Source organism: Linepithema humile, chromosome 7 (genome assembly GCF_040581485.1).
Source record: "Linepithema humile isolate Giens D197 chromosome 7, Lhum_UNIL_v1.0, whole genome shotgun sequence".
NCBI classification, from domain to species: Eukaryota; Metazoa; Arthropoda; class Insecta; order Hymenoptera; family Formicidae; genus Linepithema; species Linepithema humile.
The window spans coordinates 6,419,379-6,447,261 of NC_090134.1; the positions used below are offsets into that span (position 1 = coordinate 6,419,379).

Consider the following 27,883-nt stretch of genomic DNA (forward strand, 5'->3'; position numbering starts at 1 on the left):
GATACTTGTAGTTTTCGAATATGAAAAGGTTTTTGTAAATCAAGAATTTTAGGAATTAAGCGAAAAAAATCTCAATTCCCAATCAATATTAAATAAGATTTGCTTGAATAGAATTAAATTAAAAGTTCGTTATAAAAGCTGAAGCTCGGAACACGTAAGAATGCTAGAGATAAACTGTTACACCTGTAGGAATCGCTGAAAGATCACCGAACGATTATGTAAGCGTTAAGAAGCATGACAGGCCGAACGAAAGATGGCAAAGTGATTGGACCGAGTGAGGAGGCGAGCGATCGCGCAGAACCCGGAAGGAAACAGGTCCTCTCATCTGCCGCTAGCAGGATCTACGCTAGCCAGGTGGGCAGGAGTAAGTATACCCGGCCCAGTGTACGGTCGGCCGTCGGCTCGGCAAGAAGCATCGTGTAGAAGCGATAGGCCGAGGTGATCTCGAGTGCATTCAACTCGTGAATCGTGAATCGTGCGCGACGCGACGCGCAGCGTCCTCGATCGTTCGCGCGAGAGAAAGAGGATCGCAAAACATGCCTGGAATATCGCATCGATGGATACGCATTACTGGTAAGCGAAGTCGATTCGTCACGATGTTCAAGTACTCAAGTCGAGTATTTCGATATTTGTCTCGGTTGCGATAGTAAGGATGGATCTGCACGAGACGCGACGCGCTTCGTAACTTGTAATAATTTTAACCAAGCAGTTTGATGTTCAATCGTTAGGTATTATAGGCCGATAAAAGCCACAGGTGCGGTTGATAGTGCGAAATTAATTTAATATACGCTCAGAAGTTAAATTGACATTCGTACATTGATAAATAATTTAGTTTTATACTACAGAATTTTTATAAAAATAATGTATTACTGTACACAAATTTCAGATTTCCAAGTGTATTGAATTAATATCTCAACTGCTCTTATTGGTCTATAATATATTTTTATGTTAATAGTTTTTTCACGTATATCGCACAGTTATTTACTTTTATAGAAATGCAATTTTACGTCTCGCAAAACACATAATAAATCTATTAAATGTCATGAATCCAGTTACCATTCTCTCAAGTTTGGACGTACGTTGTAAAAGTTTTTGAACACATATTAAAACTTGTATAATTATATATCAGAGAGATACGCTCGACATTATTTAAACTATGAAATATTTCAGTCAACATGCACTGTGAAATATATTCATAAAAAGGTAATGTATGATAGCCTGCACTTCTTTACACGCGGACTGCCCGAAAGCGGGTCACGGGGCTAGCCGGTTGCCGATAAACGAAATAAAAAAAAAGTGGAAATAGCAGAAGAATAAGATAGAATCCTTATTCTGAGGGCGATCGAGCGTAGAAGCGCCGCTTGAATTTCAACTCGATCGCCGCTCGTTCCGTTTACAAACAGCTGCAAGGTGGAGTGGACCGAAAGTGCTCTCGTTTCGCGAAACTTTCCGGGGGAGGTGACGAGGTCAAGGTTCACAGCTATCAAAAAAAAAAAAAAAAAAATTTAGTAGAAGCAGAAGGGATCTAAAATTATCGGTCATTGCAATTGGGAGAACAAAATCTACAGGTGAAACAGATTCAATTAATGTTTCTACACACGCCACTGTTCGAAAAATTTAATTAAAAAAAAATTAAACAGGTAAGCGGAAATAGTAAAAATATAAATAGTAAAAAGATTGGAAGAGAAAATCTGAAAAGTTTAATAGCGAAAACAGGACAAGTCTGATACCGCGATTCCTATAATTTTATACAAGATGTCCAATAAATCGTTAACAAGACAGTATTTAAATTTATTACAAGTGAATGTCGCTGCTCGTGCTTGCCTTGGCTACGGACCTGCGTGTTCGCTCGCAGGAATATATCTTGTTAGAAACTTGGACTACATATGTTTGCCTAAAGTTTTGCGTACGTTATGTCTCCTCGCGAAAGGACTTGTTACGGGTTAAACGGTACTAGTAGCGGCAATTACCGAGCCACTCGGTTAGCTTCGCTAAGACGTCGCAATACAGGCCCACACGATTACTTGATATCCGCACGAAAGACCGGAATTCAACACAGTTATCTGAATGCGCATCGCTAATGCGTGTTACGAATATCTTGAGCAAGTTGTTCACAAGTGCTGCGAGCAAGATGTTAACTTTTAAGTACTAGTCATAATTCACGTATAATTCACGTTAGTGTAATAAATTAATATTTAAAGTTAATGTGTGAAAAATATTGCGACAATGTTAACAATTCTGAAGTGGTTATCGACACTTTGAACATTGCAGGTAAGGCTCAAGGACCAGCGTTACGTAGGAGAACTGGCGATCGTTCTTGAATCGAATTTTTCGTCGCCCGCGCTAATTGTATAATTCTATTGCGATCGACCGGATACCGCGCGCCGATGGAAATTGTGGTAGTGGTTGGTCCTGTTCCTGACTCTCCCAATGCGAGCGTGCAGCGAATATTTCGTTCTCGTGGCATTCTCTGCGAAAGGGCACGTGGAAATTCACACGCGCATTCTTCGCGCCGTGCGAAGTATCGTTCCCTTGATGCCCGTAGGGGCGGAAATCTGCAATCAAAATTTCAGCAATCAGAAAAGTTCAACAAATTTTTACCAAAAGTAGATTTTATACTGTCATTGATTTTTACGTATCTATTACGGCACAATTGTTTTCTTATTTTATAACACTTTTTTCTTTAAAGTAGGCCCCACGAATTTAAAAGTTAACTTATCATTCGCTTTCCTACAAATAAGGAGTCACAAATTATGACTCATTCGGTTAGAAACTGCTCGTATGTTCACTTGATCGCGATGCAATTTCGACGATACAAATCTGTTCGCGCTCGACTATCGGGCGATGCCTACCGAATGGAGCGCACCGTCCCGCTAAACCCAACGAAATCCTTCATTACTGCTGGAGCGATGATCCGCTCGAGCTCTTTACAGCGGCGTATTCGCCGATGACCGCTCGAGCGCGACGCGCGACGGTCCAGCTCCGCGGTCCACTATCATGGTCCACTGGTCTTTAGTAGTTTCTTATTCGCTGCGCTCACGTCTTCCTGAATATTCCTGGACGCCGTATAACAAACGTAAACCAGACTGGAAAACCAGTACTATAATCTAACGTAGATCAATCCGGAATGAAATCCGGTCGCTATTCTGAACTTTCAAGTCAAACGGATTCGGACATTGTGTGACTTCGTATTATAAGATAAAAATAATATTCGCTGATGCTAAAGTTATTATAAAAAAATTGGCAGTTGTGAAGTCTATTTTACTATCTTACTTGTATAATTCTTAATATATAATTTTTTTTTATGTGAAATAAAATGAAAAATATTTATACAAAAGCGTCACTCGACAAGCGATGCGCTTCTAGCTTCAAATTCGCAACACTAAACTCTCGAGGGAAGAAAAAACTGCTTTCGCGATTTCTCATGCATTTTTATTCCACTTTCGAATAAACAGTTCGTTGCTTCTGGATCTAATCGGATAGAAATATATTGCCGAACCCTCTCGCGACGATAACAATCTATCGAACCATCGAGTTTCGTCAAATGTGAGCTAAAATGGAAAAGAAAAAAATTGCTCGTACCTCTTACGTTCGTTTCGAGCGGCGTGAGATTGAGTCGTCGTCCTTGGATACGAGCATCATTTCGGAATAAGGTGTAATCAGCCGCGACGGATAATACTTCCTTGATTCGCCGCTGCGACGAACCGAAGAGAGCGTCCCCTTGAACTTAAGAAACGAGAGGAGAGGTCGTCGTCGCGGCAAAGTGAAAAATCGACAGTAGAGGTACTTTCTTCGATGCTTTCGATTGATTTTAAAGTGCGCGAGACGTCGCCGTCCGAGAAAAGCGCCGATGGCCGACATTGTCCGGCACGGCAGGCAGCTCACGATTTATCGCAAATCGCGAGAAAGAAGTACAACATACCGCCTTGTGCGGCTTTCACACATTTTCGAATCAGCGGTGTCGGCAAAATGTATATTTATGAAACGCGGTTTCGACCATCTGTGTTTGTAAATGTATTCATGAATAAAAATTAATAATCATGATTGAAAAATTCTTTTTAAAGTTTAATTTAAAATTCAATAAACAATAGAATTTTCTCGTGTATCTGCATCATAATTTAATTTTCAAAAAGCTCTTAATTCGCAATTAATTTAAGAGCTGATAGCGCTTCTCGACATTTTTATTAAGGAAAAATCTCCGCATTGATCGGAGAGCTCGCGGATAAAAGGTGACACGGCAGGTCTGGCACGTTTCGTATACGTATAGTTAAAAGCTCACATCTGGAACACTCGCGCGAGACGACTTGTAGCCCCCGCTGGCACGAGACGGAATTCTCTTAAATACTGGCTCGTGTGCAGCCAGCGGCCTGTCCGCCGCAGTCGCATTATTCCGAGCTCTAAGGTCTGCACAAACCGATGCGGTACATGCGATGCAGCCGCGCGATCGATTGCTTCGATAGTTGTAAAACAATTGCTCTCACGTCGGCCTAACTTATTACGAATTGCTTCGTCCGTTTTACGTAAACGAGGCCAAGGTTCGGACGCAAAAATACGATGGCGTTTGGCGACTCCGCGAACGTCTAGAAAAACGAAAAGCTTAATCACGAGACGCACGAATGTAACAACCATGCCGTATAGCGTTTCGCAAAAAGCTGTATGTACTTTCGAAAGCAGAACAGATTTGACGACAGTTTCGCTATTTATATAAATGACGTACAGTCGTAATTTTATGTCAATGGCACAATTCACGAGCGTGGTTTTGTTCCTGACGATTGCTTCCGCCCAAGTTATTTCCTCCTCCACTTTTACGGATGTGTTCTGTAAAGTTTGGGGCTCTGGCGGAACATCGAGACAACAGCACTCGCGCAACCGCCAATTCCAATAATTTTTCCACCCTAAAACCAGCTCGCTCCCGCCGATTGCTCGTAAAGACGAACGGAGGCGAGTGCGAGAACATGAAAAAAGAAAAGAGCGGAAAAAGTCGCCTTTAGACGAGACGGCGCCGGCGATTATTATCTTTTCCCCATAGGACGCAAACAAAGTTGTATAGCACAACGGAATGCAGAAACGCTGCAAAAGGTCTGCAAGTTTGAAAGCGTCCGGCAAACTTTGCATTTAACTGTCCGAGCACGAATAGGAAGAGATCTTTTAAATCGTAAGGTAATTCGTACCTTCTTAACACCGATTATCATTAACTTTGCAAGACTGAAATTAGCGACCAGAGGGGAATTGAACGAAAGTGCCATCGGACTTTCTTGTCTTTTGGCACGCTCGATAATACTATGCAAATGTCAATGGTGAAACGGTTCTGTTTCGCCGCTTGCGAAAAGCTCATTATGCGAGCCGATAAATTCTACGGTCCGCCACGGTGAAATCTTGGCTATTATCCGGATCCGCGATTGCACCGCTGTTGCGCCGGCTGATTGGTCTCCTAATATTTTACGAGATACGTCCGTCATTCCATTCCGCGCTGCAGCCACTTGAGAACAAACCGAGCAATCGGATGCAGCTTTAAAAGTCTTATTCGAATAAGAAAATCATGAACGGTAAAATGTTTGGAAAAATGTTGCAAATCGTTGCGTTCTGATTAACGCATATTTTCAAGTATAGAATCCCGTCTTCGCAGTTATTTACTGTTTGATTCTATTGAATCGTCAAAGATCTGACTTTACGAATTCCATCATTTATTACTAACTGTGGAACGTGGATTTAAATCAAGAAATTAATCCCTCTTAATTCTCGTCTTAAAAAAGGATAATGCGCCGGAGTTAATTAAATCCCATTTTAGCGCCAAGTAAAAGGCCGTGAACTTGAAGCGAATGTCATTATAATGCGCTGCGCCTTCAGCCTCTTAGACACCTGAAGATCTCTGAGGTCACGCCGCCAAGCTACGCTTGATGTTGCGAGGCGACTCGCGGCAATGCATCGAAGGGGATCTCGGAGCGAAGGAAGTAAAGTACCTCGCGGTGCTATACGGCGAGCCGGGGCACCGTCGGTGGTCAGTGGCCGCTGAAAGCGAAAGGACGTACTCCGTTCGCGAAAGGGGGGTACAAACTGAGAGTAGGTACGGCTGTGTACGTGAAGCGGACACTTAGCCATTCCTTCCTCGGCGCGTTCGCGGCACGTAGCAGTGCCGCGCGATTCGGACCACCTGAAGTTCGACAGGGGAACGGAAGCGAGAGTTCCAGAGGGGGGGTCTCCTTCGCGGGGAGGTCGACGACAAACGTGCATCGAAAGTAGCGAATGCTAGCGATCGACGGGCCGATCGCGGGGCCAGTGCCAGTTGCTCGTGAAACGCGAAACCGGGCGAAAGTTTTCGACACCGTGTCCAACCGAAAAAGAGAGAGAAAGGGGAACGAAAGAGAGGGAAAGAAAGAGAGAGAGAAAGAGAGAGAGAGTTGCACACTCGAAGGAATCCCGGAGGAGATCTCGTTTGCTCGTCCACAACAACAGTGTCGTTCGCTCGCTTTTATTACCTCGCACGAGGAAGCCGGACAGTTCACTCGGTCGGAGTGTGTCGCGCGAGTGTCCTCGTAGTGTGCACGCCGAGACCTTGGGTTTCCGGTGCGGACGTCGAAGCATTGTTGCCGCCGAGCTTCCGCCAGCGGTCGAACAAGGTCAGTGAAGTATCGCGTACGTTTCTATAATTTTTGATTTTTTTTTCTCATGCGATTCGAAAAAAATCTGTGTCATAGTATGACATCGGCGATAATTGCGCGGAATCGATTCTTCTTGGGTCGGCACCACACGCTGCATCGACCGGCGTGCATCGGCAATGTGTACACTCGTCAGTCAACCGCGACAAATCCCGCTCACTCGTGAAGCACGAACTAGAGCGAAAGTTTTACCATTTTGTCACTAGCAAACGAAAAACGGACGGTAACCAATATTGCCGGGTTTGGAAATCAGGGATATAAAAGCAAATCATATTCCACAACTTTTATCGATATCGCGTTAAGAGTATAGTCTTATCATAAAAATTTTGTTGCGAATTATTTTCAGGCGAAAGTTTATAACAAAATATTTTTAATTTGATTAACGTTTGATTTAAAAAAATTATTCTTTCTAATTCATGCAAAACCTTTAAAAAAATTCAAGGAGATTTTATTAATCAAGACTGACGTTTCATAGAATTTTTTTCCCTCCAGTTTTCTTAAAAAAGCGACCTAGATCACTATCACATTAATTTTTACTTCAATTATAAAATTTATAAACGATTGAATAATCTATATCTGTGCATGTGACAATTATTTCAGAACTTTGTCAGAAGTTCTAGAAGATGAGGAATATTAACTTTCATTCCTACATCCTTCAGATAATTTTTTACAATGGCATGTTGTAAAATATGATTGAAGCACACCTTAATTAGCATCTCACGAACGGTTGTTATTGTGGTCAATGTCGTTTGCTCTCTGGCACGTTGTCATCTCGATAATCCCTCATTTCCTCTCCTCGCTTATCGATGAGAAATCGCTCGCATAGCATCAAAGTTATAAAATGTTATATGCCGCCGCGGTGAACGGTCAGCATCATTGATCTATTTTTATATCGGCTCGATGGCGCTTAAAAACTTCATCCGAGCGTGACTGCTACCGTCCGCTCACTCGAAACACGTAATAAACAGCGAAAGTCTTCCTGGCTCATTTCTACTGTTGCACATAGGAAGTATCGATATGTATTACACAACTCATAAGAGCTCGAAGGAGAAGCGCGCTTGAACGGACATGAAATCTTTCAGTATGCACGCTTTTAGAGCCAATTCTTCGGATAGCTTCTGGCGCCGCACTCGATCCGTCATTCGGATTTCGGAAACACCTACGCGGTTACGATTTTCTACATCAATCGTTGATGCTGCGAACAACTGATTTTTATTATTCGGTCCGGCGAATCGATAAGAGCTACTTCACCAGTTCGAATAGGTCATCTATAAATGGGCTTTACGTTTTATCGGCCGCTTCACATTTTCTCGCGGAGATAAACGTCGCGGAATCGCTTTCCTCTTTTGCGGCAGACATAATTCATTCGTGAAACGCGAAACCCGCAGATAATCGCGCGAGCGAAAGTTCCATTTATCGAATTGCCCTAAAAGACGACGAAGTCGCGCTTCTAAAAAGAATAATGAACGATGTGAATATCTCATTATACTATCGTTTATTCATTTTACTCGTTCATGTAAGAACTCGTTCATGTTAAAAAATAGATTGAATATTATTCTTACTTATTTTTAAGCTTTTCGAAAATGGACATTTAATTTTTTTCGCAAATCTAGTTTCGTGGTTTCGGTATCGCGCCATCGATGATGCGTAGCACACATGTGCGACCTGGACGAGATAAATGACATTCACTTGTGAAACGCAATGTAAGAAACGGAGCGAAAGTTTCACCTTTTACCCGGCGTTGAACGGAGGTAGAAAGAGAAGAAATAAGATGCAGACGCACGATGGAGAGAAACGTATAAACTTGTAATCGGAAGTTTCTCTATCCTGAATTTCGCGTGCATGATCAACGTTTAAGGAACGTTTAAGGAACGTTTAAGAAACGGTTTGACGTATCTCCGTCTCCGAAGACACGGAAAAGGAGATAAAAAAAAATCTAGAACTCCTAAGAGAATTCTTCAGAAAATATTAAATTGATTGACAGGCACGAATCGCGTAACGTCAATTTGTTCGAGTTACGGTCGCTTGTTCCGTCGAAAGTGAAATCGCAGTATATGCAAGAACCTCGGCATAGATCTTCACGTCGATTTGTCGCTATATGTTTTTCGCATTCTGCGCGCGTACACGCGAGCTTTTTTGTAGTAATCTATCGTATCAGCCTGAATGGTGGAAAATTAGCGTATTATTCTGAAAGTATTACTTCTTGCTGTGTCACAAAATTAGATAGATGAAACTTTACTTAAAAAATCTGAAATTAATCTAAAATTCGGAGATGATGAATGTTGTTATGTTTAAACAATAAAATACGCTCTCAAACGAAGCGCAAGAAACGATTATAAAAGTTCGCAACAATAATAATTATCTTACGTTATGAAACTCCTTTCCCTTTTTTATGTACAAGAAAAAATTGCGATTGAATAAGATTGCTTAGAATATATTCAGAATATAAATGAATTTCTTCCGACGTGATGAAACGACATTGCGTGCGTGCGATGCAGTTTCAAAACGCGCAGTGCATCAGCGGGATTGAATCTCGCGCTGATCTCGATTGCGAAACTGGCACGCTGCTTTCCGCTCGGCGTAAGGTTAATCGCACAGGGGAAAGGTAAATAAACTTTTCCCCTCCTCTCTGCGTATCGAGGCTTGATTGTTTCTCCCTTAATCGCGCCGAGTGGCAGCAGCGCGCCTTTTATAGGACGCGCGTGGCTACCTGCTATGTAGCATGCACCTTGGCGCGCGCGTTGCACTCACAATTAGTGCAACCTGCGAAGATGCATCGTCACGGCTCCGCGCTCGTCGGCGGCGGACCCCGCCAGGCGTTGTCGACTCACCGCAAATAATTTCAGGGATGCACGAGAGGGAACAGCGTGACTGACGCGCAGACCGGAAGCAGAAGGGACCAAAAATGTCGCAACGAAGGAGGACGGCGTCCACGTTTTCCTCGTCACCGCCGCATTCCACGCTGATTGCGGTGGTTTTGCTCATCTTCCTCGTCCGAGTGCAGGATGTAACAGGTATGTGCGCGCACGTGTGATTGTTGCTCTCTCAATCCGTAGTTTCGAAGATTCTGCAAAAATTATACCGATTTAAGAACGTGGAAAAATAAACGTTCCAACATATGTCGAAAAGATGAGCAAAACATGAATTCTTTTCTCTATCCTTTTCTTACAATTTATTTAATTAAACATAACTGCTTAATTATGATTCATAATTAAAAGCTTCTATTCTAATTACTCTTCCTATTCCATTAATTTATAAGAATCTAGTTTTTCGATAATTGTTTCTTAATTAATTTCGTCGAAGGAAATTTGATCCAATAAAAATCATTAATAAAGATTTAAACCCTCATTAAATGATAAACTTATGAATTAATACATTTGACACAAAAAGTGTCGACGTTTCTTCCACGCATCTGTGTCAGTTAGGCGGCGATTTGGCACTCTGAGACTATTGGGGGCTTGAACTAAAGTCTAATTAGCTTCTATATGGAGCAGCTTGCGCTCGAGTAGCAGTGTACCCTTGTGCGCCTGCATTGTCGCCGGTAACAATGCCCCGCGAACGCACATATACACGCGCCAGTTTGCACGTACACGAACACGTACACAGGCGAATACCGGCGATAGTGCTGTCTGCCGGAGATGGACTGTTAATTCCCATCGTTACCATTTTAGATCGTGAGATCGCGGTCGGGTTTACATCAATTTGTAGGTGGTCTGTTAATGAATCTCCGTCGGCTCCACCGTCGAAACCACTAAGGACTCCGGCGCAACGCATCTTGTTAGGCTCGTGCGCTCCGAACGTTCGTTCGATCGCCCGTGCGTTTTACCGTTGCGCGGTAATTGATTAATCCCGCGCTGGAAATTAACGTCGACGCGTACCCGCGCGCACTCGTAAACGCTCTCAAGCGAAAATCCGCGTGGTCATCCATTACACCGCCATCGCCCCGGCAATGCTGCGGCAGTGAGATTGACTCCGTGCGGCAGAGCGTGCCCCGTAATTTCTCAGGAATTATTATTTCATTAAATTACACGCCGAAAATTTCGCAAATTTGACGCTGACAACTGCTGAACTAATACTTATACTTACTTATTCCCTCTGTCATCCGTTAAGATTATTTAAAATTTCCAAGATGTTCATGCGCAGATATATTCTTGTAAAAACCACTTGAGAACTTGAAGAACATGTATGTTCGGGCGCTTCGCAGCGTTCACTCCGGGCTGAAGAAGCTGCGGAAGGGCCGAAAAAGCCGGCTGACCTTGGCCCAGTTTCATCAAAGCTTCAGGGAGCGGGCTTATTCCTGGAAATGCAACGACGCGTGTATTCGTGTGTGCGGATATCATCGTGTATGTATATACCAGCGAGCGTATACCCATTGTCGCATACGACATATAATGTGCGTTCTCGGATGGAGATGTGTCGAGCACGCTCGCTCGCGATTTTCTTGGCCCGCTCGCCTTTCAAACGTAATCCTCCTCTCGCATCGACTCGAGAAACAGACGCGGAGCGGGAGACAGAGGGAAACAGAGAGGATGAGAGACGGAAAGAGAGGGAGAGATGCGATTCCCGCGAAGTGATTCCTTTAAAACGTCCGCAGTCCTTCCTCTTCCGAATCTGGAAAGTGAAGCTTCCAGAGATTCCGCGCTGGCCGCAAAACATACGCTGATCTAGAGCTCGCGATAACACAGCGATTAGAAAAGCAATTAGGAGGATCATTAGAAATGAAGTCAGCGTATAAAAGTAAATTAGATAAAATGAAAAGATAATTGTAGATATGAGGATAATATATAAATAGTTATTTAAACTACAAAAAACTAGTTTTTTTGTTTTAAAATTTACGTAAGAATTATTAATGAGAGAAATTTGTAAAATCGTAAACTTCGTGACGGCAATTTTTATAACGCAGCGCAAACTGATTGTTTCCGTCGTTTATACATTAAATCTCTTGGCATTGATTAAAATCATAATATGCCGTGCACGTATTGTGATTGTTGAATCAGAAAGTGGCAGGAACATGATCGATGTTTGTATCTCGCAAGAAAATGCCTCGATCGGCGTCGCTTGAGACGGTTAGAAAGTGTAAAGTTATTTTTAACCATATTTTACTACGTTGATGATAATTAGACGTAAGTTTCACAATTAGTTCCGCCGTCTAAGCAAATTCCTAATTAAGGCATAACCGATCCGCGTCCGGCGCGCGCCATCGTTCACCGGTTTCGAGCGTGCCGCTGCAAAACCATCCAGAACATTTGATATTCCAAGTTACCGCGCGTAATCGACAGTGGTTTCATAAGGATGAAACAAAGCGAACGCTTTTACTTCCTCACTTGTCGAAACCGAAGAAAGTGCTGGAACATCTGCTTGGGAAATTAAAACTTTTGCTTTGATAAAAGGTATTTATAAAAAAAAATTATGTGAAAAGAAATGATTGCAAGAAAGTCTTCTGGCGGATATAATTCAATCAGCCGACGAAAGTCGCTGCGAAAAAGTTAACGGGGTTCGACCGGCGAGTACGCATGAGCGCGCGCGTCCACCTCATAATCGCGAGCTACGTTACATTCACTGTGCGATAAGGTGAAAGTCTAACGTGATAAGTACGTACGGGGCCGGCCACCTGCAGCACGATCTAGTTAAAGCCGTTCAAAACCCGGCGTCGGCTACAAAACGCGGATCGGCACTTGTCGCGCCGAGAGAGCGGTCGAGCGCGCTTTGATGCGGGATAACTAATGATGCCGGGTTAACCCGCCGCGACATAAATAGGGCAGAATAACAATGCATCAAGCTCGAACTTACTTCGAGTGGATTGAGATTTATGAGATCAGGATGCGATAATGTTACGCAAGAAACCCTAACGCGAACCGCCTTTCCTCGCGTTCATTATACAGACTGTATCAAAAGATAAGATTAGCGGGCGAGCGGAGACGATAAAGCTTGTTTCCTAAAAGACCTTCCGAACAATTTTCCGTGATAAAATCGTGGTGGAAAAAATTATCGAGCAAACATTATCATTATTCCATTTTATAAACAAGAAACATCGTTTCTCATCCGGCTCTCTCTACTTGTGTGCGGTTGTCATTTATCTGTGCGGTAAAAAAAATTGTCACGCGGTACGTAAAACAATGCAAAAAAAAATTATGCATTTCTTTAGTCTGCAACATCCTTTATTTCGCCGCTGATTGATTTCATCTTTTGATACGCGCTCTACGGAGGAGTTTTTGCAACATCGCATATAAAACATAGAAGTGTTTACATCGTGCAATTGCCCAGCTCAAGCGGAGTGCCGCTGAAAAAGCTTAGATGAGACTAAAAAGATGATCCGCGCAAGTATAAGATATCGAGCGTTGGAGGCGAACCGTCAGCGTGTGACGTTTTTACGACTGAAAGGCGAAGATAAAGAGCCTTCGCGAGGCAGCCGCAAGTGTATCTTAACGAGGCACGGGCGCTGCGGGGCGATGATTAAACCGTCTCGAAAATCTGCAAATGTAACGGAGCACGGGCTCAGCGCGATGCTTTCCTCGATTTGATCGGCTGAACGATCGCAGCCGAGCCCTGAATAAATTGAGATAAGATCGAGGCTTCCTTCGAGCTGCCGTACAACAACGAGCGCGCGTGCAGCGTCCGCCATCGTCTATCTCGGTCTATTCCCTTTCGCAGTCGGAAGCGATGTTTCACTCTTGCGTCCAGATTATGCTGGATAATTAGTCGGCCGTGTTCTCTCCGCGCGCTCAATTCAGCGCGGTACGTAACAATAGCGTAAAGTCGGGAATCGCGTTTTACACGTGACGCACACGCTGGCTTTGAATGAGGAAACCTGTGCCAGATCTAAGCGCTTATTATTTTAAATGGGAAATGAAAAGTCTCGAATAATAAATTCATTAAATTTCATATTACTTGAAGGTGTGAAAATAATTTAGAGTGCCTCTAAATTGACATGATATAATTGAGATAATTCCTAATTAATCTGAGATCAACTTTTCTTTAGAAAAATTGCCTCGCCATAGCTTTAGAAGTGTAAACGATTATAAACTGCGTAAGATTTCATCGAGTGCTTGATAGTTTTCGCTAACAAGGGAGTTGCATGAGGTTCGAATTACGAGATCATCCTAATGCACTACGTACACGAAGTGCTTGATCTACATGGTAAATTGTGCAAGCGAAAAGGTCCATTATTTAAGTGTTACAGAGAAATTTAATGGCAACGAAAGTTTGCGCTCTTTCAATATTTATCCACGTACAAAACATAATAAAAATTAATTATTTATCGTTCTTAAACCTTTTTTTAATAATTTCTTATTCTTTAATTAAAGACCGTCGTCTTTTAATCGGAGATTATTAAAAAATCTTGATACATCTTTCTAGAGAGAAGAGGATTGAGAGGAAAACTTTCATATTTGTGATAAAAAGTACATAACTGTTTAAAAATTTCAAAATATTTTATTTTGACTGCATTTATCGATTTATTGACCTTTCCTTGTCAGAAACTTCGAAAGTAAATTGAAGGAGAGCAAAGTTTATCTAAAAGTAGGCGGAAATTGACGCATAACTGGCGAAGGCAAACAACGCTGTTTGTATCATCGTATTCGACACGCGGCGGTCTTTTTGCTATTTATTTGACGATGGGAACAGAAATAGGAATGAAAATAACTCGATTAAACTCATCTCTTTCAAGAACACCGGCACACTTGCGAATTCCGTTCGCTGTATTTTAATTTCCGGCGTCTCGCAACCGCTCGTGGTTGGTTTTAATCAATTTCACGTATAAGCTTAAAATCGCACGTTCTATTTTCGTCAGGATGCCAGTTTTATCCCGTCGGAGAGTATCTGAAATTCATAAGGGTACCGGAGAATCTGGAGAGGGGGACTGAAATTCTTTCACTGGAGGTTCATCCGAGAAATCGACTCGTCATTATGCCGGTCGACAAGGTACACGCTGCAATTTCCTGGTATTAATTCTTTCTTATACAAGGTGAAATGACAGCACGAATTTCGCAGGAGGAGGACGCCGGTTTCTTTGATTACAAGGAAACAAATAAAACGCATGTTTCTTTGATCCTGGCGCAGTCTCTGGAAGACTTGGTGGACGCAGAATCTCCGAGGAACCTATTAAAATTTCGCGTTACTTGCGATTCAGGCACCGGCGACTCGTTGGTAAGTCATGCAACTACAACCGATATTTTAACGGCCATTAACCTCGCGCACACGGCAAAATTCAAAATACCGGTTCGAGAGTAATTTACTACTTGGTAATATTTTACCTGAATTCCGTTCTATGCGCCCATTAATCGGTGTTGCTCATTATTCTTCAAAAAAAAAAAAAACATTATGAACTTTTTGCTGTATTTCTAGTTTTGGGTTTAATCCGAATAAAATTAGAACGCACGGCGACCGGTTCAATACGAGTAACAGTGACTTTACCGGTTTTCAGCTCATTTCGCATAATGATAAGCGTTTACGTAACAATTCCGTGAAATACCAAATGCAGCAAGAGTTAATGCATGCATAACATTGTATTTATTTAACAACTCTATAATGTCGATATAAAATTTGTTCTTTTATATTTTTTTCACATATATTACGTAAAAAGAATTTTTTTAAAACCTTACAGTTTTTTTTATTATTTCCGGAATCAAAAATATGCACACAGAAATATTGCTGTTCGTTATGTTTTAATTTTTTATTAATCGAACTATGCAATTATGCAAATATCTCAATATTTTCTGGATCAAAGCTATAAGAGCTCGAAGAAAATTCAGGCTTTGTCCGCCTAAACCATTGTCGGGCGCGCCAAAGGATGCAAATCGGCATTTCTCTCTCGGTCCACTTTCTGCCTTTTAATAATTCAGCACCCGACTTACCTTGCTTTCAAAGATATTCGCCCGCGACAAGTGTAACGCGCGAAGAAACGAGCCGAAAGTGGTGATCAATAGCCCGACACAATCCCGCCATCAACCGCACACTATTTACCCGACTAAATTACCGATGATTACGGCTTTCGCGTGTAGGCTGTCCGCGCGCCAGATTTGTGCTTCACTCGCTCTCTCGCATCGATCCCGCTCGCCTAATGTATGCGCCTAAACGCCGCCGTTTCGCCAGTGGCTCGAATTGATGGATTATGCAAAGTACCGGTTTTCCCGGGAAATCATTGATTCTTTTTCATCTTCGAAACACGTATATCGGAGTTTTACGAGCCGCAATATAAAGCGAATCCGTGAAACGCATTGTGGCGTCGCATAATTCAGCATGGATTAGAGAGTCGGGAAACGCGGCCCGCGACGCGGAGCGGAAGAGCGATCGAGCGTAGCAGCCACCCCTGTGTGACTTATGTTTCGCCGTTTGTGCCTAGGTATCGTCGCATTTGTCAGTGACGGTCTACGTGGAGGATATAAACGATCACGCGCCGCAATTTGTCGATGCGCCTTATCACGTAACAGTGGACGAGCTTACGCCAGTCGGTGAGATACAGCCACGCGCCAGCGATATCGTAAATCGCTGCTGCCGCACCTAAATTTCAACTAATTAATATTCTCCCCCCTCCCCCCTTCTCCCCTCCATCTGCTTTATATGTCACGCAATTCACCGCTATAATAAAATTGCTGCACGGTCTATTGCGTTTGAACACGTTTTATAGTTGTATCGGTGTCTGACATTCATTTTTCTGACCGGTCTTGCAATTTCGTTATGTTAAACCTTAAATCGCGGAGAGTCGATTGCGGAAATTTTTTTTTCCCTGGACAAAAAGTTAAAAAGTGAAATCCTTCAATTGGAAACGAATGAAATAAATTCGCCGAAACTGTGATCACGTAGCTCGATTTGAAACGAGGAGATTTTGCCGCATAGAAATCGCAACAAAGCAAATAGTGCAAAGATTTACTGAAAATTTACGCGATCGACTTTCCGCTGAATTTGTTTCTACTTTTATGTGGAATTTCAATGTGGAAATAATAAATCGGGGGATAGCACATTGTGATTGTAATGTGTTTCTCTCTCGCTTATCGGCATTTCAAAGAGGCTCTCTCGCATGCCGCGACCGAAAAGTTAATGTGCAGTATAAAGATGCGATATGAAAACGCGCAGGTGTGACGATATTTCGCGGGATTCACGCGTTGGATGGCGACAAGCCGAACACGCCGAACAGCGACGTCTATTATGCCATCGTGAAGGGGAACGAGCAAGGGAAATTTTCCCTAGAATCCGGACACAGAACCGCCTTAATACTTCGCAAGCAGATCGACTACGACAGCGGAGATCGCGAGTTCACGTTGATTATTACCGCGACCGTGAGTACACGAATATAGCTCTATAATCTGTTCTACCGCAGAATGTTGATAAATAGTTAATTTATGATAATTAATATATTGCTAGAAATTGCTCAATAGCGACTTAGCAATGAATGACAAACCAGATTGGTTCGCGATAGTAATTCCTGCGTCTTATGACGTAATATAACGCAATGCTTTAGGATCGAGGCGTTCCCGCCAGAAGCACAAACAGCACCGTGAAAATAACCGTAGTGGACAACGATGATCTTGATCCGAAGTTCACGCAGGACATTTACAAGGCGAAAATCTACGAGTTCTATCCTATTCCGGTACGATTGAAAAATTAATTCAGTATATAGAATATTCAGAAAGAAATTACTCTTGTTCTGAATGAAAGATAATTCGGAAGGCGAACAAAAATTAATGGCAGAAATTAATAAAGTTTTTCAGATCAATCTCGTTCAATAATTTTTTCAACGCGATGTTATTGCATTCTGAAGCGCGGTGTATTCTTCATTTCGCAGAAGCATCCAATCTTCACGGAGATCAATTTCACCAATCCGATTCACGCGGCCGACCGCGATCGCGACATAAACGTGCCGGTGCGATACGATATCATATCCGGCAACGAGCGGGGCTTCTTCCATCTCGATCCGAAGAATGGCTCGCTGTTCCTGAAACGCGCGATCGACCTCGACGCCGAGCGGAGTCTGCCGAGCAATACGTTCAACCTACAGATACACGCGTCGCAGGTGGACAACCCGTTGAAGATGACGGTCGCGCGGGTCGAAGTAGAGGTGCTGGATTTGAATGATAATCTACCGCAGTTCGAGGTCGATCTATACAACATCAGCATCGTGGAGAATCTGCCGAACGGCTTCAGCGTACTGCAGGTAATCGCGCGCGATAAAGATCAGGGCGAGAACGGCCGGTTCGATTATCAGCTGGAGGATTCGCACAGTGCGTTTTCCGTGGATTCACGATCCGGCTGGCTCACCGTCAGAGATCAGACGGTCCTGGATCGCGAGAGGCGCGATCATCTGAAGATGAAGGTCTACGCCGTGGAGCATAGACCGAGCGTCGTCGGTTCAAAGCCATCCTCCGTGGATGTCGAGGTCAGTCTGCTCGACGCCAACGACAACAATCCCATTTTCGTGCCTGGAAATCTTTACGAGCTGGTAGCGCGGAGCGATGTCAAAGTTGGCACTGTTCTGGGCCAGGTGCACGCGGTGGATGACGATCAGGGCCCCAACGGGCTGGTGCGCTACCGTTTGCAGAAGCCCGGTAACTCCACGCTGCGCAAACCCCCGTTCGCGGTCGACGAGAGCACGGGCGTGATCACGGCGTCGGAGAGCCCGATACTCGAAGGTAGACACGCGATCTTTGTGGAAGCGGCCGATCAACCGGCGAATCCTAGCGAGAGAAGATTTTCTCTGGCGGTTGTAACGGTGGACGTCTTCCGAGCGGACGGTGAGTATGCAAATTAATCGGCGGATTTACTGAAATTCGAAAAGCTTCGGGTAAAATAAAAAATATTTCGAAATTCCGTGTAATTGAAGAATATTATAATTAATTAAGAGAGATTTCTCGGACTGTTATTAAAAGCCAACGTTAATTCAGAAATAATAATTCAGAAAAAAGGAAAATTTTTACAATTTTAGCGATTTTAATATAATTATAGTTTCTTACTGCACGTGTTTGTACTGTAATAAAGGAAAATTGAGAATTAGAAATTCGCAAAGCTAGATAATTACTTAGGATCCTTTTATCGTTAAATCCGCCGCTCGACCGAGAAACGCTTTCGCTTGATAGCTCTCATAGGCTTTCGCTAATAAGATGTTAGCCGATGCGTTTGTGCGCACTTCAGGTCCAGATTCATGGGAACCAGATTTCATCGGCGCGCCCTACGAGTTCTGGGTCGGCGCAGACGTGCCTGTGGGTACCAGCGTCGGGCAGATTCGTCTGAACGACGCCGTGAAAACCAACGACCTCATCTACGATCTGCTGCACGGTTACGAGGAGGGAGGTGGGTACATGCGACACAGCGCTCGTCGCGTTAATTAATCCACGCTGCCCGCGGGAATTAAAAGCCGCGCGCGCACGTTCGCGACTTCTTAACGGTCTAATAAACCCGTTTCCCACGCATCCCCCCAGGTGCGCCCTAATTTCAATATATGCCGTGCGGCGCGCGGCCGGAAGCGGCACAAAATGCCTGTATTATTCATGCAAATACGGTAACACATGCTGCATACATACGCAATGGGATTTCAGTTCCATTTGCCGTGGAGGAGCGCTCAGGCACGATCACGGTCGTGGAGGAGATCGGGCGCTTCGACCAATCTGCATACGACTTCGAGGCGGTCGTCACCGACGAGAGGGACCTCACGCTCATCACGAACGTTTCGATCCACGTGGTGGATCCGAGCGACGAGCGGGGCGTCTTGACGAAGTGAGCGAAACATCGTTAACGCACCGGTCGCTTTCAACGACACCTTTATGACACTTTCGAACGCGAGGCGGCGAACGGGAACCGAGTGAAAACGCGCGGGACACGCGTCAAATTCCCTTCCGCGTTTTCTCTAATTGCCGGTTGTGCTTTAGGAAGCTTCGCTAATTAACGTCAGATTGATTTACGAATTGTTAAACACCTGCCGAATAAATCACACCGCCAGTCAGCGCGCTTTCGTTGCGAAATTATATTATCTTCGTGAATCTCTTCTTCACGCGTGTCGCCATTTAAGCAACGTCTTTCGCGAGAGCTCGTGGTCTCGCAACACTCCATATCGCTCCGTCGCGAGATCGATACGGCAGATTTGCCCGACTGTCCTAGCCGTCGAAGACGCGTCGAAAGGTCAAGGGTCTCGCGCCACTTCGGAGGATACCATTTGCTTATTCAAAAGTCGACGACCGTTGATTGCAGGGGAATGACCACCGCTCCGCTGATCTTCCATGTAAAGGAGAACGTGCCCGGCGCGTTGATCGGCCAAGTGCTACCGCACAACGGCACGGCGTCGACTGTGTCTGGCACTGAATTTCTTATCGTCAATCAGCAGGATGTGCCCGATGTCGCCATCATGAGCGACGGCACTCTTTACGCTCCTCAGGGTTTGGACCGCGAGACGAGGCAGAACTACAGCATCACCGTGATTGCCGAGAGTTCGCGCGGCGTGGGCGTGTTTCAGGTAAACTTTCCGCGGCGCATTTCCGCAATCCCGCAATACCTTGGCTTTATCCGTCGCTTTAATCATCATTGTTTTGGCAACTCGCACGTTCAGGTGCGACTTATCGTCGACGACGAAAATGATCACGCACCGGAATTCACGTCGTCTATTTACGAAGCCCGGATTTTGGAAAACAGTCCTGCGGGCACGGAAGTCACCCTCACGAATCCGATTGCGGCGAACGACAGAGACGAGGGGCAAAATCAGGACTTTGAGTTCGCTCTGCGGGGCGAGGGTAGCAGCCTGTTTAAAATCGATCCGACAACGGGCCAAGTGTATTTCGCGGGCACCGACAATAGGATTCTGGATCGCGAGACAAGGGCGAATTATGAATTTCAAATAATCGCCATTGACAGCGGTAGGTTCATTCACAAACTCTCTGTTAAAAAATAATTTTGCTTAATATTTAAATGCTGCAATGAGATGAAATTTAATGCAAATATTTCTTTACAATTTCATGTAAAACTTGTGAAAAGTTTTTAATTTTTGGATGCATAAGGGAAATTTTTTTTTAAGTTAAACGGAAGACTATTAAGAGCAGTTATCTGTGTGCAGCGTAAAATATATTTCATTCAAACATCAATTTTCGACCACATGAGAATTGGTTCACATGAAAATTTTGGTTGGAAATTGATGTTGGAGTGAAACACATTTACGCTGCGCACAGATAATCGCGCTCGCGGCTCTTAATAGCTTTCCGTTTGACTTATTGATTTTACATTAAAGAACCTATTTTATTATTATTATTTAAATCATTTTATTATATTCTCTTGATTTATATTATAATTCTCGATAAAGTTCTTTTTCCTTTTCAAATAAAAAAAGTAATATTTTGAAACATTTGATCCTTTGACAAGCTGTGCAATTTAAAATTTATCAAAATCAATTTTCCATCTTTTGACTTTTCGTAAACTTTCATTAATAATTTATGGAAAAATTAAAAATAGAGATGCACGATAAAAAATATGGTATCAAAAATTGTAAAAAAATATGGATTTACGACGGTTTGGAAATAAATTCTTGCATCACAGGCGGTCTGAAGTCGGAGAGCACTTTGAGAATAACGGTGCTCGACGCGAACGACAACGCTCCGAAGTTTATACGGATGGTGGTCCTGCCGGATCAGGGAGTGCACGTATCGCAGAATCCGGATGTCGATACATCCACCGAAAAGGACGAGACGAAGGACGGAGGAGCGCAAGCCGATAATTCGGCGGACGGCAGCAGGCGACGCTCGCCGTTGCTGCTGGTGCCGGAGAACACGACGATCGGCGTGCCAATAATCCGCCTGTTGGCGGACGATAAGGACGAGGGCGCGAACGCGGCGATAACGTATAGTCTGAGCAACGAGACGATTTCCGGTCGAGCCTTGCCACGTCGATACGACGTCACCGCTCGGCGATACTTCCATCTCGATCCACACACGGCCGAGATATCCGTCGTTCGGAGCCTGCTGCCGGAAAAGGACATCCGGCTGTTCGTCCTGGCGCGAGACGCTGGCGGTCTCACGGACAACATCACCGTCCGGATCCGTATAACCGATGTGAACGATCACGCGCCCGTCTTCGATAAATCTTGGTACACGTTCGACGTGGCTGAGGGCGCGTACGTCAATCGCGCGGTCGGCACGGTGCGAGCGATCGACGTCGATTTCGGCGCGAACGGCGATCTAAGCTACGAATTGATCACCAGTCACGAAGACTCGGGGCTGGCCAAAAACGCGTCGCGATCGTTCGATGTGGATTCGCGCGAGGGTACGATACGCGTGAGCGGGATTCTCGATCGGGAGCGAGTCACGACTCATCGTCTTCTCGTGGTCGCTCGCGATCGCGGCTCGCCGAGTCTGAGCTCCTCCGTCGAGGTGGAGATCAACGTGCTGGATGTGAACGACAACGCGCCGACGTTCCACGGCTACGACGAGCTGGAGCAAGTGACTCAATTCCCAGTCTATCGGGTGTCCGTTTTGGAGAACGGTCCGATTGGCACACAAGTGACCAAGGTGTACGCGAACGACAGCGACTTTGCCGGCAATGGAAACGGATTGATTCTGTTCGATTTGAACCATCAAGATCGTGGGATGGAGAAGCAGTACTTCGCAATGGACAGTAAAGAAGGCGTCGTCACGACTATCGCCAGACTCGATTACGAAACCAAGAGCGATTATCGTCTAATCGTGACAGCGAGCGATCTCGGCTCACCGATTAGCCTCACTTCCACTGCCGTGGTGCGCGTTACTGTACTGAATGTCGACGATGAGGAAGACAACGAGGTGCGCAAGATACCGACCTTCCAGCATCGATACTACGAGGTGGAGGTTGACGAAAATGCCTCGGTGCCGTTGCTGATCGCGCAGCTCGACCTCGCCGACAATTATCACGACGAGCATATAAGATACAGCGTCGTGGCCGACGGTTCCGACGGAAGAGATCACTTCTCGATCGATCCTAAAAACGGTTCGCTGTATCTGATGACGGAGGTCGACCGTGAAGCGCGAGATCGATACGAAACGAAGGTGCGAGTCGATCGACTGAAGATCGGCCGCGGCATGCCGGTGATGATCTACCCGATCGTGGGCGAGAGACTCAACGGATTGGCGCCCAACGAAGCCAGAGTAATCGTCAGGGTGAAAGATGTGAATGACAACGCGCCCAGATTCAAGTCCAAAGACAGACCCATCCTCGCCGCTATACCCGTCACTGCCCACTACGGCTACGAGGTCGTCAAAGTAGAGGTAGGTGCAGCAGCGACGACTCAAAGTGAACCGAGCTCTTTAATCCATTTTGGTTTTAGGCGGCTTTTGTCCGCTCTTTTCCTCCTCGCAAACATCTCTGACAAGTCCCTTCGGGCTTGATTTAATTTTCTGTAATAGCTTTTCACGGCGCCCTTCACCGTAGCTTATATATATATATATATATATATATATATAGGACATTCGTTAATTGCATAACGGAATTGCACTAATGAAATGAAAGGTATTGTTTCGTAGTATATTACGTCTGAGATAAAGTTCTTGCGTAATCGAGAAATTTTAATTACGCGCCGCGCCGCGAAGTCTCGCGAAGCGCGCGCGCGCGCGCGAGAGAGAGAGAGAGAGAGAGAGAGAGAGAGAGAGAGAGAGAGAGAGAGAGAGAGAGAGAGAGAGAGAGAGAGAGAGAGAGAGAGAGAGAGAGAGAGAGAGAGAGAGAGAGAGAGAGAGAGAGAGAGAGAGAGAGAGAGAGAGAGAGAGAGAGTGGAGGGCGCTTTGAAAATCCTATCGGCTTTAAAATGTCATGGAATTTATTCGGATGCACTTGGCTCCGGATCGCGCAGGCTGAAGATCCGGATCTGGGGATAAACGGCGAGATACGCTACCAGATTCTCGGCCGGGAGGACGCGCCGCGCTTCGCCATTGACCCGCTCAGCGGTCAAGTGCGATCGGTGACGAGCTTCGGCCGCGACGCCGGCCGCGTCTTCGGCTTCGACGTCAAGGCCACGGACAGACGGGGCGCCGAGAACGGGCGCAGCAGCATCGCCAACGTTTTCGTAAGTCCGCAAACATACCTACATTTCGCGCTATCGCGCCGCGCGCGATGTATCTTAATTACTCGCCGTTAGAGATAACGCCCCGGGGCTAATTTCCTCGCCGGGAAATGGGATGTTTCAAGAGACGGAAACTCCCACACCCGGTGCCGACCTTGACAGTCCGTATTCCGTTATCCGACGTACACAACTCGCTTACGAACTCCGTAGGTGTACGTGTTGGACGATCAGAAGCAGGTCGTCATGGTCATGGGACGCAAACCTATCGAGATCGAGTCTCAGCTCGAGAATATTACCATGTAAGTTTCTACTTGGCGCTATCGCGAGTGAACACACAGAATATACGTATCGTATCTTTCAGCGCGCTGCAAAACGTCACCGGCTTGGACGTGCGAGTGAGAAAGCTGGAGCCGCACATCGAAAAGAACTTGATCGACGCAGCCTCGTAAGTAATTCACCGATCGATTTTGATGGATGATGCAATGCGATATCATTATCAAAGTGACGGACGCCCGCTGAACCTCGAAATTATTTTTCAGCACTGACGTTTATCTATACGCGATCGACCCGCACCTGAATATCATGATTGACATGGATACCTTGCACAGGTGATAAATCATTATCGATCATACAAAATACTTCAAATTTACCGTTCTTATCTGCATCTGGAAATTCCTTATTAATGAACAGAGAGTTAATTTAGTAAAACTTAATTAAAAATAAAATTAAATTTTCACTTAAATTAATTTAATTAAATTAATCGTTAAATCTAATTAATATTTAACACAAAGTTTCAAGTTCATTTTTTTCTATTTATATTAAATTATGGCAGAAAGCTCGCGGGAATGATTTAACGATATGTCTACGCGTAATTTTTCAGTGTTTTCACTAGCAAAAAGATGGACATAAAACGCGAGCTGGATGAGTATCGAGTACTGGAAATCGCCGGTAACGCTCCACGTAGAGGTAGTCAACGTTATTTATTGTCCACCCTCGAAGTGGGTGTCGTGGTGCTCGGCTGCGTCGTCTTCGTAGGCGCCCTCGTGACCGCTCTATGCGTTACTTGCGTTCGTCGCAATAAACGGTATGCAAAATATAATTTTGTTCGCTCGTTATCTAATTCAATCATCAACACAACCATCTACGCTACCACACTAACTCCCAAATATATCGCTTGAAGAATCTTGTTCTTTATCTTTGTCTCTTTCCTTCTGTCAAAGCAAACTATTTATTTATTACCGCTCACATAAACACACATTCCGTCTAAATCCAATAATGTTAGTTAATTGTGTAAGAAAATAATGGAACGAGAATCGGTGTCTTGTTCGCTTAATTGACGTCGGCCGATTTAAACGCTGAATTTCCATTATCATTGCAAACTACATATTCTAAATGGGAATTTCGAATTCCATTCGTTAGTCGTAGACGACGTGACAAGGCCATGTTCTCGACGGTCGGCCCGGTCGGATTCGCTCTAACGGACCCCGCCGGCACTTTGCAAAAGCCGCCGCTCTTCCCCACCTTCGTCGATGGGCTCCATTATGATCCCGAGCCCTTCTGCTCTGAGATGTCTAGGCGTCAGAGTATATGCGAGCATGGCAATAATTGCGTTCGTTTTCACACGTAAGTCTGTGACTTGAATAAGATTATTAGAGAGCCGAGAAACATCAGTGATTCTGATAGATTATATATTTATAACAATTATTTTATCATGCAAAAATGAATATCGTGCAAATTAAAAGATATTCGAAAAATACGTATTGAATTTAATGAATTTCATAAATTAAATATTTTTATTTGATAAATATCCTTCGAATAAAATTTTCATTAATTTAAAATCCGTTTGAAAATTAATCTAGAAAAGATTCTTGAAGTTTAATTAGCGAAGCGTCTTGAATCCGAAGGATTGCTTTGACTCTTTTGCTTCGGAATATTATTATATTCTGTTGTATCGGGAAATTTCGGAGCATCTTGCAACATTGACGACGCCATTGCCACGGGTTATTTTCAGAATGAGTGGGGGTGGAAAACATGCGGTGAGATCGACGGGTACCTTGAAAGGCCTCGAGGCATCCGCGACATCCTTGCATTCCAGCGGTCAGGATTCTGGTATCGTGGCGCGCACTTCCTGCCATTGCAGTCACTCATCCAGTCCTTCCAGCGGTGAAAGCAGCAAGTAAGTAGCTTTCAAGCGCAAGTTCTTGTCACTTGAGCGCGGTTTGATCAATACGAGATGCGATTTGCTCAAAATTAAATCTAATTTGTAAATATTGTAAGTTGGAAATAATATTTAAAAAAAAATAAAAAAAATACGATAATAGATTAAGCTTTGCCGATCCCAATGTCAACCTGTATATCCTGTAAAATTGTCCCACCAATTTATTTGAAATATTTCTCTCGTCTTCCCCTCCCCATCGCCCGTGCAAAATTTTCTTGTATTTTCTTTCAGCGGGTACGAGGACTCGCTCAAGTCGCTTCAGCGTCGCGAGCGAAGCAATGACATTTCACGGAGTCATGAAATCGCCAGCGTGGTCGGGAGACGGGCAACTTTAGCGGCGAAACGGCAGCAACGTTTTCATTCTTTCTCGAACGGCGAATCTGTTTATACCCACGAGATGACGATGCAGCGGGAACAACAACACTGCTGCGTCGGCAGCGAGAACAGACGGAAAGCGGAGCATCGCCGTGCGCATTCCGAAGCGGAGAACAATATCACCGAGACGGTGATACACGAGCACCCGGGAACGGAGATCTCGTTGGGGAGCTCACTGCCGAACACGTCGACTCTTCACGGTACGTCGAAATCGATGATAACGAGACTCGCGACTAAGTTTTATTTGGCAAAATTATCACCCGCGACCAGCAATTATTCTATGCAACATTAAATATTTTTATAACAAATTTAGTAAAACTACTATTGAAAATTTTGTCGTGTAAAATTAATTCAAAATTTAATGAAAAAGAGATGATTTTGTTACGTATTTATATTCTTGAGACCTAATTTGTGTGGGTAGTCTTTTCACCGCTGACGAAACTTGAACCAGATATAATTTTAGTTTTACGAAACGTAAGAAGTCTCTTGATCCTGTTCTCACGCCAACTAAATACGGTACCGAACTTGATACCATCCCTAATGGCGCACATGTAGTGAAACTGAACAGATAATTATTTCGCAGGTACATCAAGAGCCAGCCACATGCTCTATTAGTACCGTCGATTTGTAAAAAAAGTGGCAAACTTCCAAGGAGCGCCGGAATACAACGGCTGCGAACATTTTTATACGATAGTTTAACTATTTTTTTAATACAAATTTGCGTATAAATTATTTTTGTACGCCGCTCACAGTGTCATCTCGTTGCCAAAGTATTCGCACGTCGAATCAGAGAATCACTCATCACTGTAAATACACGATATACTGTTTTCGATATTCGATCTTCCATGATTCTTTTTGATTAATCGACATAGGATACATCGTAGCGCGGTGGCATCGTTAAGATTATTTATCGCTAAGATTATTTATCGCGCAATTATTAAAACGTGAGATGAATATAATATGTAAATTAATATATTGTATGATTTTATCGTGTACAGATACATTTTATGAGAAAGAGTCTATTAAAGAGAGTGGATTATACTCTCGATCATGTTAGCCGATTTATTTAATATATAATTTATACGTTTGTAAAATGTAACAAAGTGTAACATACGTGTAATTTATATTATACTCTAGCATGTTTCTAATTAAATAGTTGTAAGTCGTTATTAAAGATAATAAATTTAAAAAAAGTTATTGTGATTTGAATAATATTCTTTATGTTATAATTAATGAGTTAAATGATCGCTGCGCGTTCACACAGGTGCAATCACGTCGCGTTTCGTCGTGAAAAGTGACCTTCGGAGATACGTCAGCGCCGATATGCCGCAATTCCTCTCGAAGCGCTCCGACGTCTTAGGAATCTTCCTACTGCGATTAAATCAGCGTGGGTGTTTTAATTACGATAAATCAAATTGCGCATCGTCGTATTAATCCCTCTTTAAAGGGAGATATCGGAGGTACATTGTAAATTATTGATAATGCAGCAAAGGACGAGAACAAAATCGTTTCTGATTGCTTTTTTATTACGACCGACTGCAGATGATGAACGATTGTCTGACCGTTCGCGTTTTTAAAACGACGCGACAAAAAATGCGAGCACTTTGCTTTTCACAGCAAGAAGAACCAATATTATCC

The 27,883-nt window shown here is 44.0% G+C and overlaps 1 protein-coding gene and 1 long non-coding RNA gene across 3 annotated transcripts; one reads left to right on the forward strand and one right to left on the reverse strand.

The window, feature by feature from the left end:
• On the forward strand, positions 1-27,433 carry Cad89D (cadherin-89D). Of its 2 annotated transcripts, none has more exons than XM_067358800.1 (22): positions 1-573; positions 9,503-9,670; positions 14,446-14,576; positions 14,646-14,801; positions 15,997-16,105; positions 16,728-16,930; positions 17,113-17,241; positions 17,437-18,382; positions 18,780-18,938; positions 19,184-19,361; positions 19,833-20,094; positions 20,188-20,491; positions 21,165-22,864; positions 23,443-23,655; positions 23,863-23,951; positions 24,014-24,097; positions 24,192-24,260; positions 24,533-24,736; positions 25,072-25,275; positions 25,664-25,828; positions 26,102-26,445; positions 26,829-27,433. In XM_067358800.1, the coding sequence occupies exons 2-22, from the start codon at positions 9,562-9,564 to the stop codon at positions 26,858-26,860; spliced, it is 5,790 nt and encodes a 1,929-aa protein (XP_067214901.1). In that variant the 5' UTR covers positions 1-573; positions 9,503-9,561; the 3' UTR covers positions 26,861-27,433. The 2 variants fall into 2 exon arrangements, with proteins under 2 accessions (XP_067214901.1, XP_067214902.1); XM_067358801.1 differs by lacking the exon at positions 1-573 and adding an exon at positions 6,077-6,617.
• On the reverse strand, positions 1,678-4,092 carry LOC105667662 (uncharacterized). The gene is made up of 3 exons (XR_010891152.1): positions 3,583-4,092; positions 2,853-3,056; positions 1,678-2,555 (listed from the first exon to the last, which is right to left on the reverse strand). It is a non-coding gene; the product is annotated as an uncharacterized lncRNA (long non-coding RNA).
• Positions 27,434-27,883: the final 450 nt, after the last annotated feature.